This window comes from Myiozetetes cayanensis, unplaced genomic scaffold, assembly GCF_022539395.1.
Source record: "Myiozetetes cayanensis isolate MyiCay16 unplaced genomic scaffold, myiCay2020 scf2-11, whole genome shotgun sequence".
Lineage (NCBI taxonomy): Eukaryota > Metazoa > Chordata > Aves > Passeriformes > Tyrannidae > Myiozetetes > Myiozetetes cayanensis.
In genome coordinates this window covers 13,375,449-13,393,426 of record NW_026087411.1, presented here as the reverse complement: position 1 = coordinate 13,393,426, position 17,978 = coordinate 13,375,449, and the positions used below count along the sequence as shown (strand labels likewise).

Sequence of the window (17,978 nt, the reverse complement as noted above, 5' to 3'; positions counted from 1 at the left end):
AACCGCCTTCACAGCAAAGTTTCTCGTGCTCTAGATTGAGTTCACAGGCCTATTTTGTTACCCTGTGCATTTAAGAGCAAGGGAGGAGGCCAAGAAGACAGATAGAGTGTGCATCTCTATATCTATCTATCCGTGTTTTTTACTGAAAGCCAGACTAGAGCCAAAGTATCTACAGAACAGTGTCACTGTAATTTTTTTCCTTGCTGTTTAAAGCCCTAGCCTGTATTATAGCTGGCTTAAGTCCTGTCATAACAAAAGTTGGATCTGGAGGTTTCAGCTTTTGCAGGTTTTTTTGGTGTAATTTCTAACTTCTAAATGAGACGATATTAATTTTGAAGGAATTAGCTGGAAACTTCTTCATAGTGCAGTGAAATGACATGAGTTAGGCAGCCTAGCTGCTAAAGGTTTTCTAATGAAAACTAGGGTGATATGAAATTTCCCCGATAAAAGGATCTGTAGATTTCATCTGCTGTATTAAATACCAGCCTAAAAGGGACAGTGGGAGTCACAAATGGTTGACTAGATATTATCTACTTTTACATTCCAGGGACACTCCTCTACGATCCAGACAAAGCCTGAAAATCTGGAGGGTTGGGACTATTTTCTTCCTCAAGGCTGGCAAGCTCCTTAAAAGTCTCGATCGCTTATTCTTGTATTTTATTGTTATTCTCTTAACAGGCTCCTTTTCGGATGCCATGCGAGGGTGTCAGGCTGTGGCGTGGCCAGGTGTTTGTGTGACCGCCATCCCCCCAGGGCTGGGGGCGGGGAGGGGGGGACACCGGGAGGTGTTGAGTGCTGAATGTTAAGCTCGTTCCTTTGTATGGCTTAGAAATCTCTGTTGTCCGGAATTGTACAGATAAGGCAGACCCATTTGCTTCATTGTCAGGCAATGTAGCTGAATAGAAATGCAAATGTGACATAAGGGGACTGCGCTGGGGAGGCGTTTGCTGTTACCTCCTATAACAGTGCTCCTGGCTGTTGGAAAATTCCTGCAGAATCCAAGGGGGTGCGTGTGGTTTTTTTTTTTTATTTTAAAATATTTTTTAATAATTAGCCACAGGTTCTAAGGAAGATTCTCCCAAAGAAAATGTCTCTCTCTCGCAGATGCTTTTATTTTTATGCAGTGGAACGGCTCGGTTTTAACTCCCTTATCAAGAGCTGCATGCACTGCCCAGACTAAATTGGGAGCATCTCCACACTGTTTGACAAATAGATTTTTTGTAAACTGATTTAGCCTTTTCATTGTTTGCATTTCATTATATAGCAGACTTCGTGTCACAAAATCGGTATTCATTCAAAATAGAGAATTTAGAGATAGGACTGTAGCCAGATAAAAAAATATTGCACAGCTCAGGTCTATTAACCATAGAATAATAGCAAGTCAGTGATCCAAGGGGTAGTTCTTCTGCAGGGAAGGGCTAACATAACTGAGGTCAGGAGTCAGACCTCAGGACTTCAAATGTGGCTGTCACCAGATTTACAAGTAAATCTACTGGGAAAACAGGGAAAATGAAGGGACCTCGCAGGATAAGGAGAGAGAAAGGCAGCCCAGCTCTTTCATCTTAAATCTCAGGCTTCTCAGTGGATGAAGAATAAAAGTCTGATTTGCTTAAGTGCTTCACTTTATTCAAAAACTCCGAGTTGCATCTTCCAAAGCATGATTCAAGGATCTAACTCAATCAGGTTTAGAGAATTTATTTAGAAAAATAACGCTTAAAGTGAGCTGATTCTTGTTTTTCTGCCAAATTCATTATTGAATAAAAGACTGTTAGCATTCTGAAAATATGTGTACCAAATGCAAACAGTGCTAAAGAATACAGATATGGCCTTTAATAAAGCTGGGGAAGTTTATGTTAATGCCTTGGGAGCAGATAATCTGAAGTTGGGGTAAATGGGTCAGTAGGAAGACTGAGTTGCAACTTTTCCTTTTGATATTTTATTTCTAAAAGGCTTTCCAATTTTAAAGCCTATTGTTTCTTTGACAATAATAGAGAAATTCTTATCTCTCTTTTAACAGTCACACTATAATGGTTCCATGCAGAAATTGCTTTAGATTTTCTTATTATAACAGCTCCCTGGCATCATCCTCATGCTTATAAACTTCAGCTGCTTTGGATGTAGTCCTGGATGGGTTCAAGGCAGGTAACAGCAAGGGTGTTCCCTCAGAAATCAGCATTTCATTGGGTAGTATTGTTTGAACTCATTCTCAGATAAGTTGTAACCATATTCTGGGTTACCTGGTCAGTAAACATACTGTATCATGGTGCTAGTATTAGAACTATTTCCTAGATGCACAAAAATGGATGTGCTTTCAGGAATTAGGTAACCAGCAATCTGTTATACAATGTTAAAGCATTGTAGGTAATGAGGAATCTGCTCTGCAATGCTTAAGTATTGCAGGGGTGTGCCACTCAAGTTAACATGCATTTGTTTGAGAAAGGAGTATAAAATCTGGCTCTCAGGTGAGTATGGCAGGTTACACATTGTAACTCGATGTGCTTTCACATCAGCTCACCTGGAAGCTCTGTAAGCAGAGAAGTGGGGACTTTGGAGGGACAAAATTAATAAGGTGGCTTCGAACTAGAATGAAATACAGAGACATCCACTTCTATATACATGTTGATTCAACTTACTTTTTGCCACTTATTTTTTGTGTAAAAGATATGTAACGATATGAAGATAACCAAGAGCCCATAATGTAATACATTTACGTGCGGTTTGTGTAGGTACAGGTGCACGCACACAGACACATGGTGAGACACACATCCATCTACAGTAATTGAACCAAATTGTTTGTGATACAAGTGTCAAAAGTGCAGCAAGACTAAAGGCTGTACTTTCTGGATCAATTCACACCTTGAGTGAGTGCTTTAGCAGGGAAATATTGACCAGATCTGTTTAAAAGTCATACTGATATTTTATTGCTTTATTCAGCATACTTGAATCAAATAATTATAATTCTCACTTTTCTTTTTTATCTGTGAAAGACAGATATTTATACTGTAGACAAGTTAAGCTCAATTTCTAGAAATGTAACACCTGAAATGGAGGCAGAGCTGGTGGGAGGAAAAAAACCCCACCTAATATGAATACTTAGATTTGCACGTTTCTTAAAAAAAAGAAATTAAAATATAAATTCAAATTTCCAAGTAAATGAATTAGGCTGAAAGAGTATGTGCGTAATGTTTACACCTTAACCATTATACATGGAGCTAAATCCATTGATTTGAGATAGAATAATTGAATAGGGCTAACTGTCTGGTCAATAGGAGTGAAGCTGCTATAGGACAGAAACACAGTTGATAATAGAAGGCTTCAGCTGCAGAAGGATGTAATTAGGATTTTATGCTGTCATTTGATCGTATTTACTAATACAGCCAGAAAAAAAATGTTTTAATTGTAATAATGAAGAACACAGACATTTTTGTTAATATGTGATTCTTATGTATTGTATTAACGATGTCAGTTTTATTCCATTAAATGTTAGAGTACAAGTCTACAAGATAGCTACAAGATAGCAGGATTGTTGCACTTGCGTTGGTGTATACTGACATATTCTTGATGGGTATTCTAAACCTTCTACCCACCACTAAGGGGAAATGAATACAGCAGTGAACAGCATCTCAGTGCACCCTGATACCTTCTGTAAAGGCTTCCTATAGGGCATCACACCTTTGACTTTAAAGGGGGATGGAGCTGAAGGACCTGGGAAAAGAGCAATTTGTGGTGAGCTCCACTTTTCTTTTGAACTGCTGGAACTGTTACCATTTGGGAGCTGTATAGCCATGAAAACCATTATTTTAAGTCTCTTCATAATAATGGTTGGGGAAAAGTACAAGAGGTTCTTAATGTCTTCCTGTGCACACAAGTGTGTACCCAAGAAATCATTTGACCTGGAGTCTAATTATGCCTGGTAACAAACTTTATGCTAGTAAGGGCTCAGTCAGTCAGCTGATATAGGCCTTTAAAAGAAGGCATGTATACAGAAAGAAAAATTAGAAATCTGTTACTACAGGAACAGATTTCAGTGGCCTTCAAGGAAGTCTCTACCTGTTTTAGATCTGCATGTCTAGAGATAAGCGTAGCTGATACCTTTTGGTGAGGAAGGATTTGTTTACTCCTGAGCATTTGAACTCAGCCTTTGTTACTGGTTTCTTCCCACTGTTTCAGAGCAGTTAATTTCCCATGGTGAAAGCTCTGATTCACCAGCACAGTCAGGTTATTCTGAGCTGAGGATGTTTCACTAGTCTCATTTTTCTCCAGTATTAATTCTGTGCCAAATTCTTGCTTCCTAGGTCAGTGAAATGTTAGAAGATAGAGAATCTCACCTTGATCTTGGAGAGAACAGTTATCTACTTCTTTATTATATTGAATTCTTCCCTAATAGTTATGGATGACAGGACACCCATGTGGAAAGTCCCTTTTCTGGTTTTCAGTACTTAAAATAGGTGCTTTTCTGATGTCGGTATTTATTGTAGCTAAACTGTGAGTCTTGAATTGAGTGTTCCTTGCAGCTTTAAAAAGTGCAACCCCTTTAATCTGTTGTTTTAAAAAACATGTATTAGATGTCAGACAACATAAAGACAGCATGTAGAGATAACCCTGATGTAAGTGATGGTTCCAGTCATCTAGTGTATGGATAAAAGATTTCCAAGGCTATGTTACTTGGCAGTTCAACATGATCTTGCTGTTTGTTAATCAGAGAACATGAGACGAACAAAGGAGGGAGAACAAACAAAAATGTTGAAAAAAGTGTTGTATAGCTAGATGTGCAGGGGGACAAGTAACGCTGGGGTAGGATTGGATAAAGCAGAGTCACGGAAACAATGAACCGTAAGAGGGCAAAATTTGTTTCACTTTGTGTCATGTGACTTGAGTTTGTTGGTAAAGGCGATAACATTTTGTATTCAGGCAGAGAGCATGTTCTGTAAATCTCTTCAGTTACCCGTTCCCTGGGTGTCGCAATAGATTAAGTCGCTGTGTGATGATATGACACCGCCATCACTCGTCTTCCTGGGATATTGCTGGAGGCAACAACAAACCTGTGTCTTTGGCACATGTGAAGGAATTTAGTGCTTCAGGGGTTAAATTACACAGGCTCCCCTGTGGATCAGCTTATGCTTGGACAGTAATAATAGCAATAACATTAATAATAAAAATGCCAGAGTGAAGGGAGTGGAGGGGGAGCGGGGGGAGAAAAAGGAAGAAGAGTGATGGAAGATGGGCTGGGGCAGTCGGGGGTGGGGGGAAGGCAGGTGGGGGGAAGAGAATGCCTTGTTTTGTACAGCAGGTGTACCAGCTCCACGTCAGATGTCGTAGGAGCCTCTGCGACATGGACATGCACAAGCAGACGTTACAAAAGCTTTGAGACTGGTTGGTGGCTCTGTGCGTGTCTGCGCTCTCGCTTCGAGCCATGATATCCTAGGGCAGTGTAACAAGCAATTCATGTCAGCTCACAGTAAAGATTATTGGTGTTTTCACTGGGGAAATATTTACGCTCCATCTTCTTCTTCTATTTTTAGAACTTTGAGCTTGCAGTCAGGTAGAAGGCCTGGTGGGTGAGTGGGAAGAGACCCATTGAGGGACACATCTCATCCCTCAATTAGATGGAGCTAAACCCCTAATCTTGCTTAGGAAAAGCTGCTGATGCTAAGTTTTCTTCCTTCCCTTCCGGTTTAGTGGGATATTACATTTCACTGCAGTATTGGTGATAGAATGGTATGTCAACCGGAATGTTTTGGTTTCTACAGAAAGCACAAATGCATTTTAAGGAAGGTATTTTTTTGAGGAAGGTATTCTTACATAGGTAAGGCCTCCAAAAAAACCCAAACAACCAAGAGGTAATATAAGTGCAGAATAAAGTGAACTTTGGGGTTTTCTTTTTAATTCTTGGGTAGAAAAGCCATCACAGTTAGGGACAGCAATTTATTGCATTGCTAAAAAAAAAAAAAACAACCAACCACCAACCAAACAAAATCTGAATTTGTTCTCTTTCAGATATGTTGTTTATCATAATAATCCGTCTAGTGAAAAGGGCTAATTTACTCTTTCTATAGGAATATTTTAAGTGTGATTATCATAATATCACAGCTGCTGAAAAGGTCTAAAATAGGACATTGACCTTGAACGCGTTCCTGCATTTGGTATGTGGTGCTTAACATTCTAGAAACAATATAACTGCAACTCATTTATTAATGTATAATCTCAAAATGTTAACTCTTGCTCTGTAAATACATGCCACAAGGATTGTAGAAAGCTTGCAGTATCCCATGAAGTACATGTGGTATTTTATCAGTGTAAATATGTATAAGATTTTCAAGATTTCTGCTGGGAATACTCCATAACTAAAGTAAGTTTTCCCTTTGGTACTGCACTAGTTTATGATTTAATTTTTACTGACATTCCACCAGTCATATTATTAGCTTCACAAAATGAAAGTGAAATAATCCTGTATTAATTAAACAGAGCAACTGAATTCCCTCAGTCATCTTATCCTTGGCTGTCTGAGACAGTAATGCACTTCAGTTTCTCTAAAGAAACTTTCACTAAAAAAAAGAGCTTGGGGTAATAGTGAGATATCCATATTGAAGTGTGTGCCTGAATTATCTTTAGGGAGGAAACCTTTTTTGGTGGGTGACAGGCAGTGTGTGAGGCTCCCTTTTTCTGTGTTTTTTTCTCTTTCTTTTTGTCAGAGGCTTTGGAAAAGGTGTTTCATCAAGAGAATAATATTCATTTATAGCAATGTGAACAGTTTCTATTCTGTACCAGTGAAGGCAGTCTTCTAAATACCCATACCCATGCCCTTGAAAATAAAACAAGGAGAAAATATGGAGTATTTGTTTGAGACCAGATAAATTGAATGTAGTTCAGTAATATGGTGAGGCAGTCGCTGTTATTTCACGGAGACATTTTTTTGTATGCTGGAACTAAGTGTAGCAGCAAAAGCTAAAAGCCTTGCTCTGTGTCTTTATGAACACACTGTGGATAAGTTCAAAGGAGCATTCAGAGATTGTGTTGTGTGAGCTTTTTTCCCTAAGATCAAAACAAGGAGTAATTAATGCTAAATACAGCAGATGGCTTTAAAGTAATAGCTGGGTACAGTTTGTCCAACTGTGTACAAATAGGTGAGCAAAATCTAGAACTTTAGAAGTGTTAGTTTTTTTAGCTCATTAGCAGTATATCCAGGGGTGCACCAAGTGCCTTCCAGTGAGAAGCACAAAAGATGAGTAGACAGTGACAATATTGTTCTAATGTTAATCTCACTGTAGCACAGAGTGAGATAACATCTGAGTTATGTTTCTTTAATTAGTGATTGTGAATAAAGAGAAAAATCACATATTTGATGACACTTTGGCATTTATTTCACACTCTTAACAATAAGGTGTTTTCCAGCTGGACTTTGAATAAGGTTCCATGGTGTATTGCAAATTTCTATCTAAAGTTAACAGTATACTTCTTCCCAAAACAATTCTCAGCAGCTAACACACTTTCATAATCTTGCTCTTTCCCTGATGGCTTGAGCTTGTTGCTCCTTTTGGTAAATACACATTTGACACAATGCACTGTGCGGCTTCTGTGAAGTGCCACTGAAACCTTACTTCTTCAGCTGCCTTGAGGTAGTTGTGCTTTAAGAATCTGGCTATTCAGATGCCTTGAAATGTCTATAGTATTTAAATGTGAAGAAGCTTAAAGATGTACTGTTTGGCACACATGAAAAATTACATGCACAGAGAGACATGGAAATGTAGGTGCTGCTCAGTAATGCCCCTTGACTGGTACAGGCACTCCTGAAGATTTTTTCCTTCCCCCCTCTCTGATTCCATTACCACTGTTTTGTATAGACTCCTTGTGGTAAGATTTTGCACTGTACAGTTTGGTAAGTTAGTGCAGATGTGTGTTTGCATGCATGTTCTTATTCTGTATTCCCTGATAAAATTCAGTAAACAGTAAGTTTGAGCTTCCCCCCCCCATAGTACTATTTTTATTTATTTCTACAGAACAGCTTGAGAAAATGAAGGTACACTTAACCCCAGTTTACTTGCTGCTGTAATCTCATTACCTTTTCTTCTTTTCCCCTTCCCCAAACTGATCGGTAACTGTGAAACCCAAGTTCAAGAATGTAGTTGGAATTCCAGGCCCCAGTCTGGTGGAGGTGACACTTTCAGTCCCCGGGGGAAGAAGCCAACTGCTTTGTTTATCAACATGTAAAGTACAGCACAGTATTTCTGGTTCTCCAAGAAGCAGCACTGGCAGGGAAGAGCTGCTTGCTTGGATGAAAGATGGTTGATAGAAAAGTACTGATGGCTCACAGGGGGAGAGGAAAAACGTATTATTTGGGGGTGTAAAGAAGGGGGGGGGGATGACAAGCTAACAAGGTAGTGGAAGCCATGTGAACATGAAAAGGAGGGCTTAGAGGAAGACAGATCAGGACAGGAGAGACCATCGAGTTTCATTCAGCACCTGAATATAAAATCTTAGGAGATAATGAACGAAAGCAGAAACGAAGCTAACCTGTCTTTTGGTAAGTTTCAAAATGGATTAGCTGTCATATTTTAAGGAGGGTGTATTCCAGGGAATTTAATATAGAAAAGTGACCATATCAAATTACACATGTATAGGGATTCATTATGGATGATTTTTATATAAGAGAACACATACACATGCAAAGATTTGAAAGCAATTTGGAATAAAAAATATTGAAAAAGAGCCATTTTGGGTATAAATCTATAAACAGACACTTGGAGAGATACTCAGTACATACAGTATATTTGCATTTTCATGTTTTGCTCATGTGCACATGTAAATCAGTCTGTAGGACCTGTATTTTGGGTTCATACAGTCATAGATAACTATACATAAAGACATCATATTGAAGTTCTGATTTGATCCCAAAATCTATGTTTATCAAATGGTTACTTAAAGAAGATATTCTAATACAGTACCGTGGATTAGTACCTCTCATTTTAAAATTTGTTAAAAATAGATTTTTTTTTTTGTCTTTGATGTTTCTACAGAGTACTTAAATTTTACTCTACATTTCAGAGCTTTTTAATCCCGTACTCACAAGCAAATGTACATCTTGATTACAGAGTTCACATTTAACAATATAGACAGCATAATGCTACTGGTAATTAAGCTTTTATTCCCTGCTTTTATACAGTAGTCTGAGCTGTAGTTTTGCTGTGGTGGTTCCAATTCCTAAACTTAAATGTATTTATACCACATTTGTAGGAAGCAGGCCCAGTCTTCACATAAGGTTAAATACATAACACTGGAATCTCTCTGCTGTAAAGATACACAAACATGTCTATTGAACCTATATATTTTGGAATTTGGTTCTGTTGCTGTATTTACTTGGTAAAATACTGTGAAACAGATTTGGAGAGGGCATCTGTGTTTCCATTTGTGAATGGTATTACTGCATTTTGAGGGTGTGCACTGATTTGTTTTGATCTAAAAGACTGCCATTTGCATCATGTTAGGGCTCCAGTCACAAAAGATTTTGTAAGAGTTGAGCTGCATTCTAAGAAATTGACTTTCCAGTGTTGGGGTTTCTTTCTGGCCATAAAAAGCCTGAGTTTGCCTTCACTGGTAAGGGCAGAAACACTTTGAACCTGGAAAATAAGTATGGTATCTTAGTTGCAATTTTAAGTAAAGGTAGTAGCTTTTGAGAGAAAAAATGCATTCCTAATTCATTACTGATTCATTCAACACGGATTTATGTGAGTATGTTTCAGTGCAAACAGTGTCTCTAAATTTGAGTGTGGTCATTGTGTTGGAACAAGTTTAATCAGGGACCTTTCATATGACAGAGAAGAACAACTCTGAGCTGGCTCTAAGCGGTGGTTTGCTGGAACCGGGCTCGGTGATGTTTATACAGGCATGCCTACAAGGCTGCGTGTTTAATGCCTTTTCAGTTCAGCAAAACTTGCTTTACAAAAAACCTGAAACCCCCAAACACTGTAGAGGTCTAGGCGCCCTCCCAGATTTACTAATGCTGAGCTACGACAGTGCAGCCCTTATCTCATTAAAATGAGGCAGGCTGAGTTAGTCCACTCTAATCCCTGCACACTTACAGAGGAAATTGATCAGTTCTGGAGCTTTTATTTCTCTTTCTTATGTCTAAATACACACATCTAAACATCCAAATATCGCATAGGGTGTATATATAATATACATATATATATATTTGTTACGATGCAGCTATAATCTGTATAGGAATACACATAGCTGTATTCGCTCCCAGTTTCACCCATGATGTTAAGGAATGGATTTGAGTGCTGTTTTGTTAGGAATGTCTTTTTTTTTTTCTTCTTTTAACTAAGTAGAAAAGGAGGCTTTAAGTTTTTAAACAGTTAATTATATATTTATATAATGATATAATTTTAATATTTTTATATATAATATCATATATACATAATCAAATTCCAGCCCGCACCCCCCCCCTCCCCTTACCCGCAAAAGCAACTCGCACGACAATGAAAAGTTGAGTTACCCGGAGGCTTCGGCAGGCTGTGCTTGGCGTTATTATTATTTGTTTTTCCCCGGCGCCGAGCAGTTCCAAAGGTTAGGGAAGCGGCGGTCAGGAGAGCGCGCCGGGAGCCGAGCCCGGCTGCCGCCACTGCGAAGCGCCGCGACCGGCGGCGGCGGCGGCGCAAACTTCAATCCTCTATACCTTTGCGCGCAGTCCTTAACCGGGAGCCTGCCAAGGTACCTGCCGAAGTTGGGGCCGGGCGGGAAGGCGAGGACGGAGGGAGGGAAGGAGGGAGGGATCGCGGGCAGCCCCCGCCGCCCGGTCCGGCGGTGCGGGCACGTCCTCGGGCTGTGCCCCGGCGGCCGCCGCCGCCTCAGGCCGCTCCCCCCGTCCCCACCCTCTACCTGCCGCGCGGGCCGCGCGCCGGGCCGCCCCGGCGCCCCTGGCGCCTGATTGGCCGCGGCCGCACCAATCGGGCGTCCCGCCGGGCCGGGGGGCTGCATATGTAGGGCCCTGCTGCATATTCATGAGCGCCGCGCGGGGCTTTAAGTCCTTCATTAGGCGCGCGGGCGAGCTTTTGGTCCCCGCCCGCCGCCGCGTCCGGAGCGCGCCCGTGCCAAGTGCGCGGCGCTCGGCCACGGAAACTTTGCTTTTCGCCGCGGGGGCGCACGGAGGATGGTCGCCGGGCGCACATGGATTCGGTAGAACTTTGCCTGCCGGAGCCGCTCTCCCTGCACTACGAGGAAGAGTAGGTACCGCTCCCCGCCCCCACCCCACCGCCGCACGCCGCCTGCCCCAAAACATGACAGGCGCCTAAGACGCCGCTGCAGGTAACGCTGCGCCGCGGCCGCGGGCGGGAGCCGGCCCGGGGCGCTGCGCGCCGGGGGGGGCCGGGCGGGAGGCGCCCGGCGGGAGCGGTGCCGGCGGCGGGCTAGCGCCCGGCCCCGCCGCTGCCCCGGCGCTCGCCGTCTGACAGGTGCGCGGCTCCCCGGGCAGCGCCGGCGGAGCGGCGGGCGGGAGGGAGCCCGCGCCGCGCTGGGGCCGCGCCGGGGCCGCTCCCGGCTGGCTGCGGTCGGCGCGGTGTGACCGCCCTGCCGGGGGGCGCCGCTCCGGACCGGCGGCCTCGGCGGCCGCGGGTGGGGGGGGGAGCAGCGTGTGGCACTTGTCGGGGTCCGCGCCGCACGGCGCGTCCCTCCGCTCCTGCTTCTCCCTGCGAACACTTTTTAAGGAGCCACAGTTCTTGGCTGGCACTTCTTAGGTACCTGGCGGAGTGACTCCGGCGGAAAGCGCGGCGCCCCAAACAGAACCGGCTCTGAGGAGCGGCTCCTGAACTTGATTTGAGCCCCACAGCCGGGATTAAACATTAGTGTGTCACGGGAGCTGTCACCGGTTCATTCTGTCTTGATGTCGAGCCAGTTACGTAGCTGTGTCCCGGTGCTACGCCGAGAGGGACGGTAGCGCCGCGGAGAAGCCCCGGCTGGCCGCCAGCATCGCCCCGGACGCAGCGGCGGAGAGGCTGCTCGGGAGGTGACAGTGTACTATAGGTAGATGCCCACTAGCTGTCCTTACTGCCTGCACAGTGCAGGGCTGTTGGTAATTAAGCCAGGCATGAAAAGTGAATCGCCGTGATCGCACGTTAGTGAAATAATACGGGAAGTAGCAAACAACCTGGCTCACAGGAGTTCAATTTGGGAAGGGGACGCAGGGAAAACCCATTGTAATGTTCCGGGGTAAGTAAAAGAAAATAAACAGAGGAGGGTGTCCTTTCAGATATGGTTTATAGAAGATCAGTGCACTGTGTATAGTGTAAGATAGCTTCATAAATGTAAGAATGCAGTTTCTACAGCTTTTAGCAACAGTGACACGTTTTTAATAAAATATATAAAGAGACGATAAGTTGGCTGTTAGGTTGGGCTTTTTTTGGTGGTGATTTTTTTTTTTTGGTGGATGCTTTGTCCCCCCAGCCACCCCAAAGGAGCTTTCTTGAATTTACCTTCTTACAGCTAATTTGAATGATTAGTTTAGATAAGCCTCTTAGCGTAGATGCATTTAAATGAAATCGGGGCACATGTCTTTTTGGCTCTGGTGCAAGATTTGAACTAATTTTTTTCTTCCTCTTTGGCTCAATTAAAAGTCATCTTAAAACACTCCCAATATATTGTGTGAGTGCAGGGCTTGAGGCGTGTGGGATTGAATGGAGACAGAGAAAGAACTAACATTAAGGAACATATCTGCTTCTCTGTCTCAATTAATAAACCCCAGAGTTTTACACATTAATAATATCCATAGTAATTGTGATTTGATTATATATTGTAACATGCATATGCACATGTGAGCATAAGGACATACAAAATAGGTATTGTGGTTTCTGCAGTTCTTGTGTTACGGATGAGGGTAGAGAGGATTCAGGCTAAAAATTGTCCGAACATTTTGAGAGTGCAGAGACATCTGTCTGACCATCACTAGGTATGCTTTGATTTTAAGGCAGAGCATGTTAAAGAATGCAATAACTTAAAAGCCAGCTGCAGTCTTGAATTTTTGCTTTTTCAGCAATGACAATAGCACTAATAATTACTATAGTTAATGAGCTAACAGATGCAATAAATATATCTGCTCATTTTGACATATGTGTCAGTTTAATAATTTTAAATGAATCAGTGCGTTCATAACAGGAAATCTCCCTCAACCTCTGATTAAAATGTAACGTTGACTAAAGGATTATAGAACGGACTTAATTTTACTGACTGTTTTAACAGTTGTCACAGCTGTTGGAAGAAGGAAAGGCAATTGAAACACTCCAAAAAAGGAAGGGGGGGAGAACGGGAGTAGTTTAGTAAATTTAAATGGTCTCTGAATGCCAGACATAAAAAATTGAGTAGATTTGTAACTTCAGAAAGCTGCTGTGCACTATGTACGTTTGCCTTTTGTGGCTCACTGTGTTTCATTCATTTGAACACTTAGCAGTTTCCCTACTTTCTCCATTTAAAAATGTGCAACAGCGTTTAAATGTGGAACAAATTCAGCTGTTCATGTGCATAGAGTTTCGTCTTAGAATGCAAATGATAGAATACACAGCTGACAAGAAATAAAGGTTACGTAGAATGGCTGTAACATTTAAAAAGTGGACATAGGTCTCACATCATGTGAATACTTCAGTGCAGTGATGGTTGGTGTACATATTTTATGTTTTTCCAGCCATTCTCATGTTGTGATGTGGGAATGATGTGTGGAGTTACCCTGCGAGTCTGTCTGGGTTATGTTTGTGTACGGATGAATATGAGTGTGTGTGTGTGTGTGCGTAGATTCACATGCGTATAATGTTTGTGTGTGTGCAGGGTGATTATATGCTAAACTTAAAAGAGTTTGTGTCAGTTTCACTCTTTAAAATATTTTGGCACAGCGTCTAATTGTTGAAGAATTTTTTTAGAAGTGTCTTTCATTTGTAAAGGTAGGAAAGGGGTGGGCTGAAGAACGCTTCTCTTTGTGAAGTGGGAAGCAGACGCGATTCTGCTCCACGGTTTCTCCAAGCTTTGAAGGTCTTTAACCTCACGCATTTGTCTTATTAGATAGATATTTACAGTTGTTACTAAGAAATAATGCCTAAGTTAATACTCCAGTCATAAGCTCTAGGCCTCTGTACGTGTACCCAGTGTGTAAGGTGACGCACGGCTCTGGATGGTGCAGCCAGCCCCCAAGCATGGGTGAGCATCCAGACCCTGCCTGGGCTCTCCCAGGGCTCTCCCCTTGGGCAGCAGGCAGGCCCTGGTCCCTTCTTCCTTCCCTGTTTCCGGTTGTAGGGCTTTGCTCTTTCAGTTCTGATAGACTGCTGGCAAGGTTTTAAATCCTGCAGAAAGTATAAAGGGTTTGTGATGAAATGCCCGTCTGGCAGCTTTTCCTTTACTGGGGCTTGCCCCTCTTTTAGTGATGGGTGCTCATTTTAATGTGTTTATGGTTGTGCTCTTTTATTTACTGAGCCTGGTGCGTTTCAGTGGTAATTAACCCATGTTATTAGCAAAGCCCTTGTGGATATCCGTTAATTCTCTGGAATGGCTGATCATTTTTTCCGTACTTTTTCCCCCGTTTTTTCCTAAGGCACGCTGTCCATTTTCTAATAGTCCTTAAGCTTTCACATTTCCCACAGATTTCTTTTTAGACTGAGACAGGTAGAAGGGCATCATCCCCATAGTTCCATAATAAAGAATAACTATTGTCTTAACAAACTGTTTTCAAAGATGCTAATGGGAAACAAAACAACTGGCAGAATCTGTAGGGAACAGTTTATTTAATTATTATTTTTCAAAACACATGCTTAATGATAAGAAAAGAGATAAGAATTTCCTTAGGTTTTTTTTTTTATTAATATGTCTGTGTGTAGCTGCATTAGCTGTTGTGAATATTTTGAAGTTCATATTTTAATCAGATTTCAACTTAGTTAATAGCACTTTAGGCATTTAAAAAATATTGAGCCAGCAGAAAAATACTTGTGCTTGCACTGCTGAGAAAAGATAAGGGCCACCTCATTAGCCAACCCTACTTTTGCAATTAATTTCAAATACATGGTGCTATTCATCAAATAGAGAAGGTAACTTGTCTATGATAATATTTAACAATACTTGAAGCTTACTTTACTTAGAGTAGCTAAAAAGTATATGTCTATTATTACAGATATGTCAGTCCAAATGTTATGCCGCTATTTCTGTATGTTAGAGCAAAGTTAAGATAGAAAAATTATGGTATAAAAATATAAATTATTCATGAATAAGTGATGTGATTATTCATTTTACAGAATAGTTTTTAAAGGACTGACCCTTGACCTACAGGGAGGTTGCTTGCACCTCTGTGAAAGTGTAAGTAGGAATGAAAAAAATGCTTATTTGAACCTTTCAAGGAAGTATATCAAATAATTATTTTTTTTGCTTAGAATAAGTGAAAAGCATAGGGTAAGTAGGAAAAACAATATGGAAGGAATTCTTGCTCCCACTGAAACCCAGAGTAGCCTCTGTCTATAAGATAAGCTTTGCTATGAATTCGTTTTCACAGCAAATTCATGGAGGGAAGAAACAATAAAATGTTGATCCGTTACAAGTGCATATGAGCCTCATGCTACCGAGCTCTCTAGAGGAAATCTGTGATTATGCCGGGCCAGTTTGTTCAGTTTTTATCTCTTTTACATCCGCTGGCCTTGTATTAAATTGTCATTGTCCTAAAACACATGAGAGAGAAATGAATTGCATTTCTCGACATGCACTGACAGTGAAATATTTAGCCTCTCTGTCTCCAATCATACTTATATGTATGTTTGATAGTGCAGGGATGACACCAACAGTCGCTGCAGCTTGACAGTCCACTTATTACATGTTCTTTTACATTTTGCGTGTCGTCTTTTAGGCTTGAGTTAGGCAGTCATACGTTCATATCTGTAGCAACACGTATGTATGTGGTTTCGTATTATATATAGGCATTTTGTGTGAAATCCTCTGTCTGTGCACAGCAAGTGTTGTGTTCAAATACGTTTATATCTATGCCTCTGTGTGTGTTACAGGTATGTAGTGTATTCCTTATGCAGTTTTGGCAGTGTACGTCTATTGTTGTGTGTATGCACACAGACATGTATGCAGTAAGTGTACATATGCAGAGCTATAGACCTTCCCTCTATGCAGTTGCTTGTCAAAATCCAGCTGCTTTTATGTGTTTTTACATGTTTCTTTGGTTTTTTTTTCATCCATGAGAAGAGAGCTGGCCAGCAACGTAAAGTGTTTGCACCTGATTTTGTACCAGATTCTCTATGTAATCTAGCAGTTTTTGTATTGTACTCATGGTTTTGCTTTTAAAAGATGCTGTATTTTTTTATAAGATTTTCCCATTCTAAGTAAATGAAAATAATACTATTTATTCATATTTCTGTAAGTTTTGGCTGTCAAATGGAGAACTGTTTTTCCAGCTACGTGTTCTTGGTAGTATTTACACCTAACGAATATAATTATTTTAGGTGGGGAAGACTCCTACATATGGTTGTTAATATACATCATGATGTCCTCAGGCCAAAATATAAAATACACATTGAATTTTAACAATCCTTAGTTCTCTCCAAAAGTCCTATAGTTGTGGGGATTTTGGTATTTTGATTTTGTTATGGCTTGCTTGTCAAGAAGTGAAATATTAAAGAAAAATATGAAACTGAATTGTATACTGCTATTTTAGATAGTATTCCTTAATTATGTTTTAAATGACTTGGTATTGCCTTTTCAGTAGCACTTTGGAGTGTAACTTTTCTAGAATGGTAGATCAGTGCCTTTTGACATGTATGTCTTCTGAAACAATTTATGTATTTGCTATGTTACAGAAGCATTAAATCTCTCAGGTTTGTTTACATAACGCTTGTAATGTTTTTTCAACTAATTCTTATTTTCTTTAAACAAAGAGGGTCTTTCCTGTTTGCTATTCCTTAATATAGCAGGTTTGCATTAAAGGGAATCTTGTCTAATTTCCAATTACTTTCCTGTTTTAAGTAGCGCAACTTTTTAATCAGAGCATCTTTTCCCACTTCTTTTAAAATTGAAATAAAATTAATTTTTTCACTTCAGCTTCCTATACTTGGTAGGAGAAACATCTCTTAACAGCCTAATGAAAGTTAGAGTGATATAGGTACTTTCACACAGTGTAAGATAAGCATATGCCGTTTTTCTTTACCCCTGAATGTCTGAATTTTACCGTGGGTCACCGTTCTGAACTTGTATGAAATCTTGATGAAATTTTTGGATTTATATCAACATAATTTATGAGGCAAAACAAAACAAAAAATTCGTACTTTTTGTGACACTAACACAAAACCTTAAATATGAAACTGGAGAAGGATCGCCATGTACTGTGGTAAGTTAGTGTATCAGGGTGTATGAAATAGAAGCTCCTTGTTCTCGGTCTAATCAAGCCATTTATAGTATCTTTGTACAGAATTGTGAACATTTATTTATATAATAACCAGCTGAAATATAATTAGCTACCACCGTGCATGTGCTAATAGTCCAAGTATATCCTTTTATCATACATTGAAAATTATATTCCCTTTCCCTGAGTAAAACTCTTTGAGCTGCTGTCTTTATATGGGAGGGCATAAGATTCTCTTAAAGAGTTTTGTTCTGAAATCAAACTTTAGGATAAAGTGATTTATGTTTTTTTAGATTATTACTCTGTGGCTTAGTGTAGATGTCCCTTACTCCTCTGTGTCTTTTCATGTTGCTGTGAGTGGAAAAAAAACCTGCACATCTCCTTTTCATCATTTTGATTGGAACTACATACCATATGTAATGCGTTTTGGCAGCACTTACCTAGCCAAAGAAAACAAATTAATATTAGCCATGCTGAGGAGTGTCAGAAGTATCACAGATGTGTCGATTTAGCTTTGCTCCATCACACACTCTTTCCTTAAACAGCTGGTCGAGCTGTCACAAAATGTAGTGTTGGCTACAGTGAGATTCTAATAGGTGTGATCAGAGATTGATGACTT

General features: G+C 40.7%; 1 protein-coding gene across 25 annotated transcripts in view; it reads left to right on the top strand.

Moving 5' to 3' along the window:
• The window catches only part of ESRRG (estrogen related receptor gamma), a 398,323-nt gene that overhangs the window by 222,911 nt on the left and 157,434 nt on the right, over positions 1–17,978 (top strand). The window contains exon 1 of one of the 25 annotated variants that reach the window (XM_050315166.1): positions 8,503–8,521. The exons of 19 other annotated variants lie outside the window; for them this stretch is intronic. Coding sequence is in view for 1 of the 6 variants with exons in the window: in XM_050315145.1 (XP_050171102.1) it covers positions 11,167–11,222 (56 nt within the window). In the remaining 5 variants the exon portion in view is untranslated. Of the gene's footprint in view, positions 1–8,502; positions 8,522–10,688; positions 10,711–11,040; positions 11,223–11,282; positions 11,305–12,182; positions 12,205–15,301; positions 15,322–17,978 lie in introns of those variants that run through there. 5 more of the 25 variants (XM_050315164.1, XM_050315145.1, XM_050315162.1 and 2 more) reach the window with 5 other exon arrangements.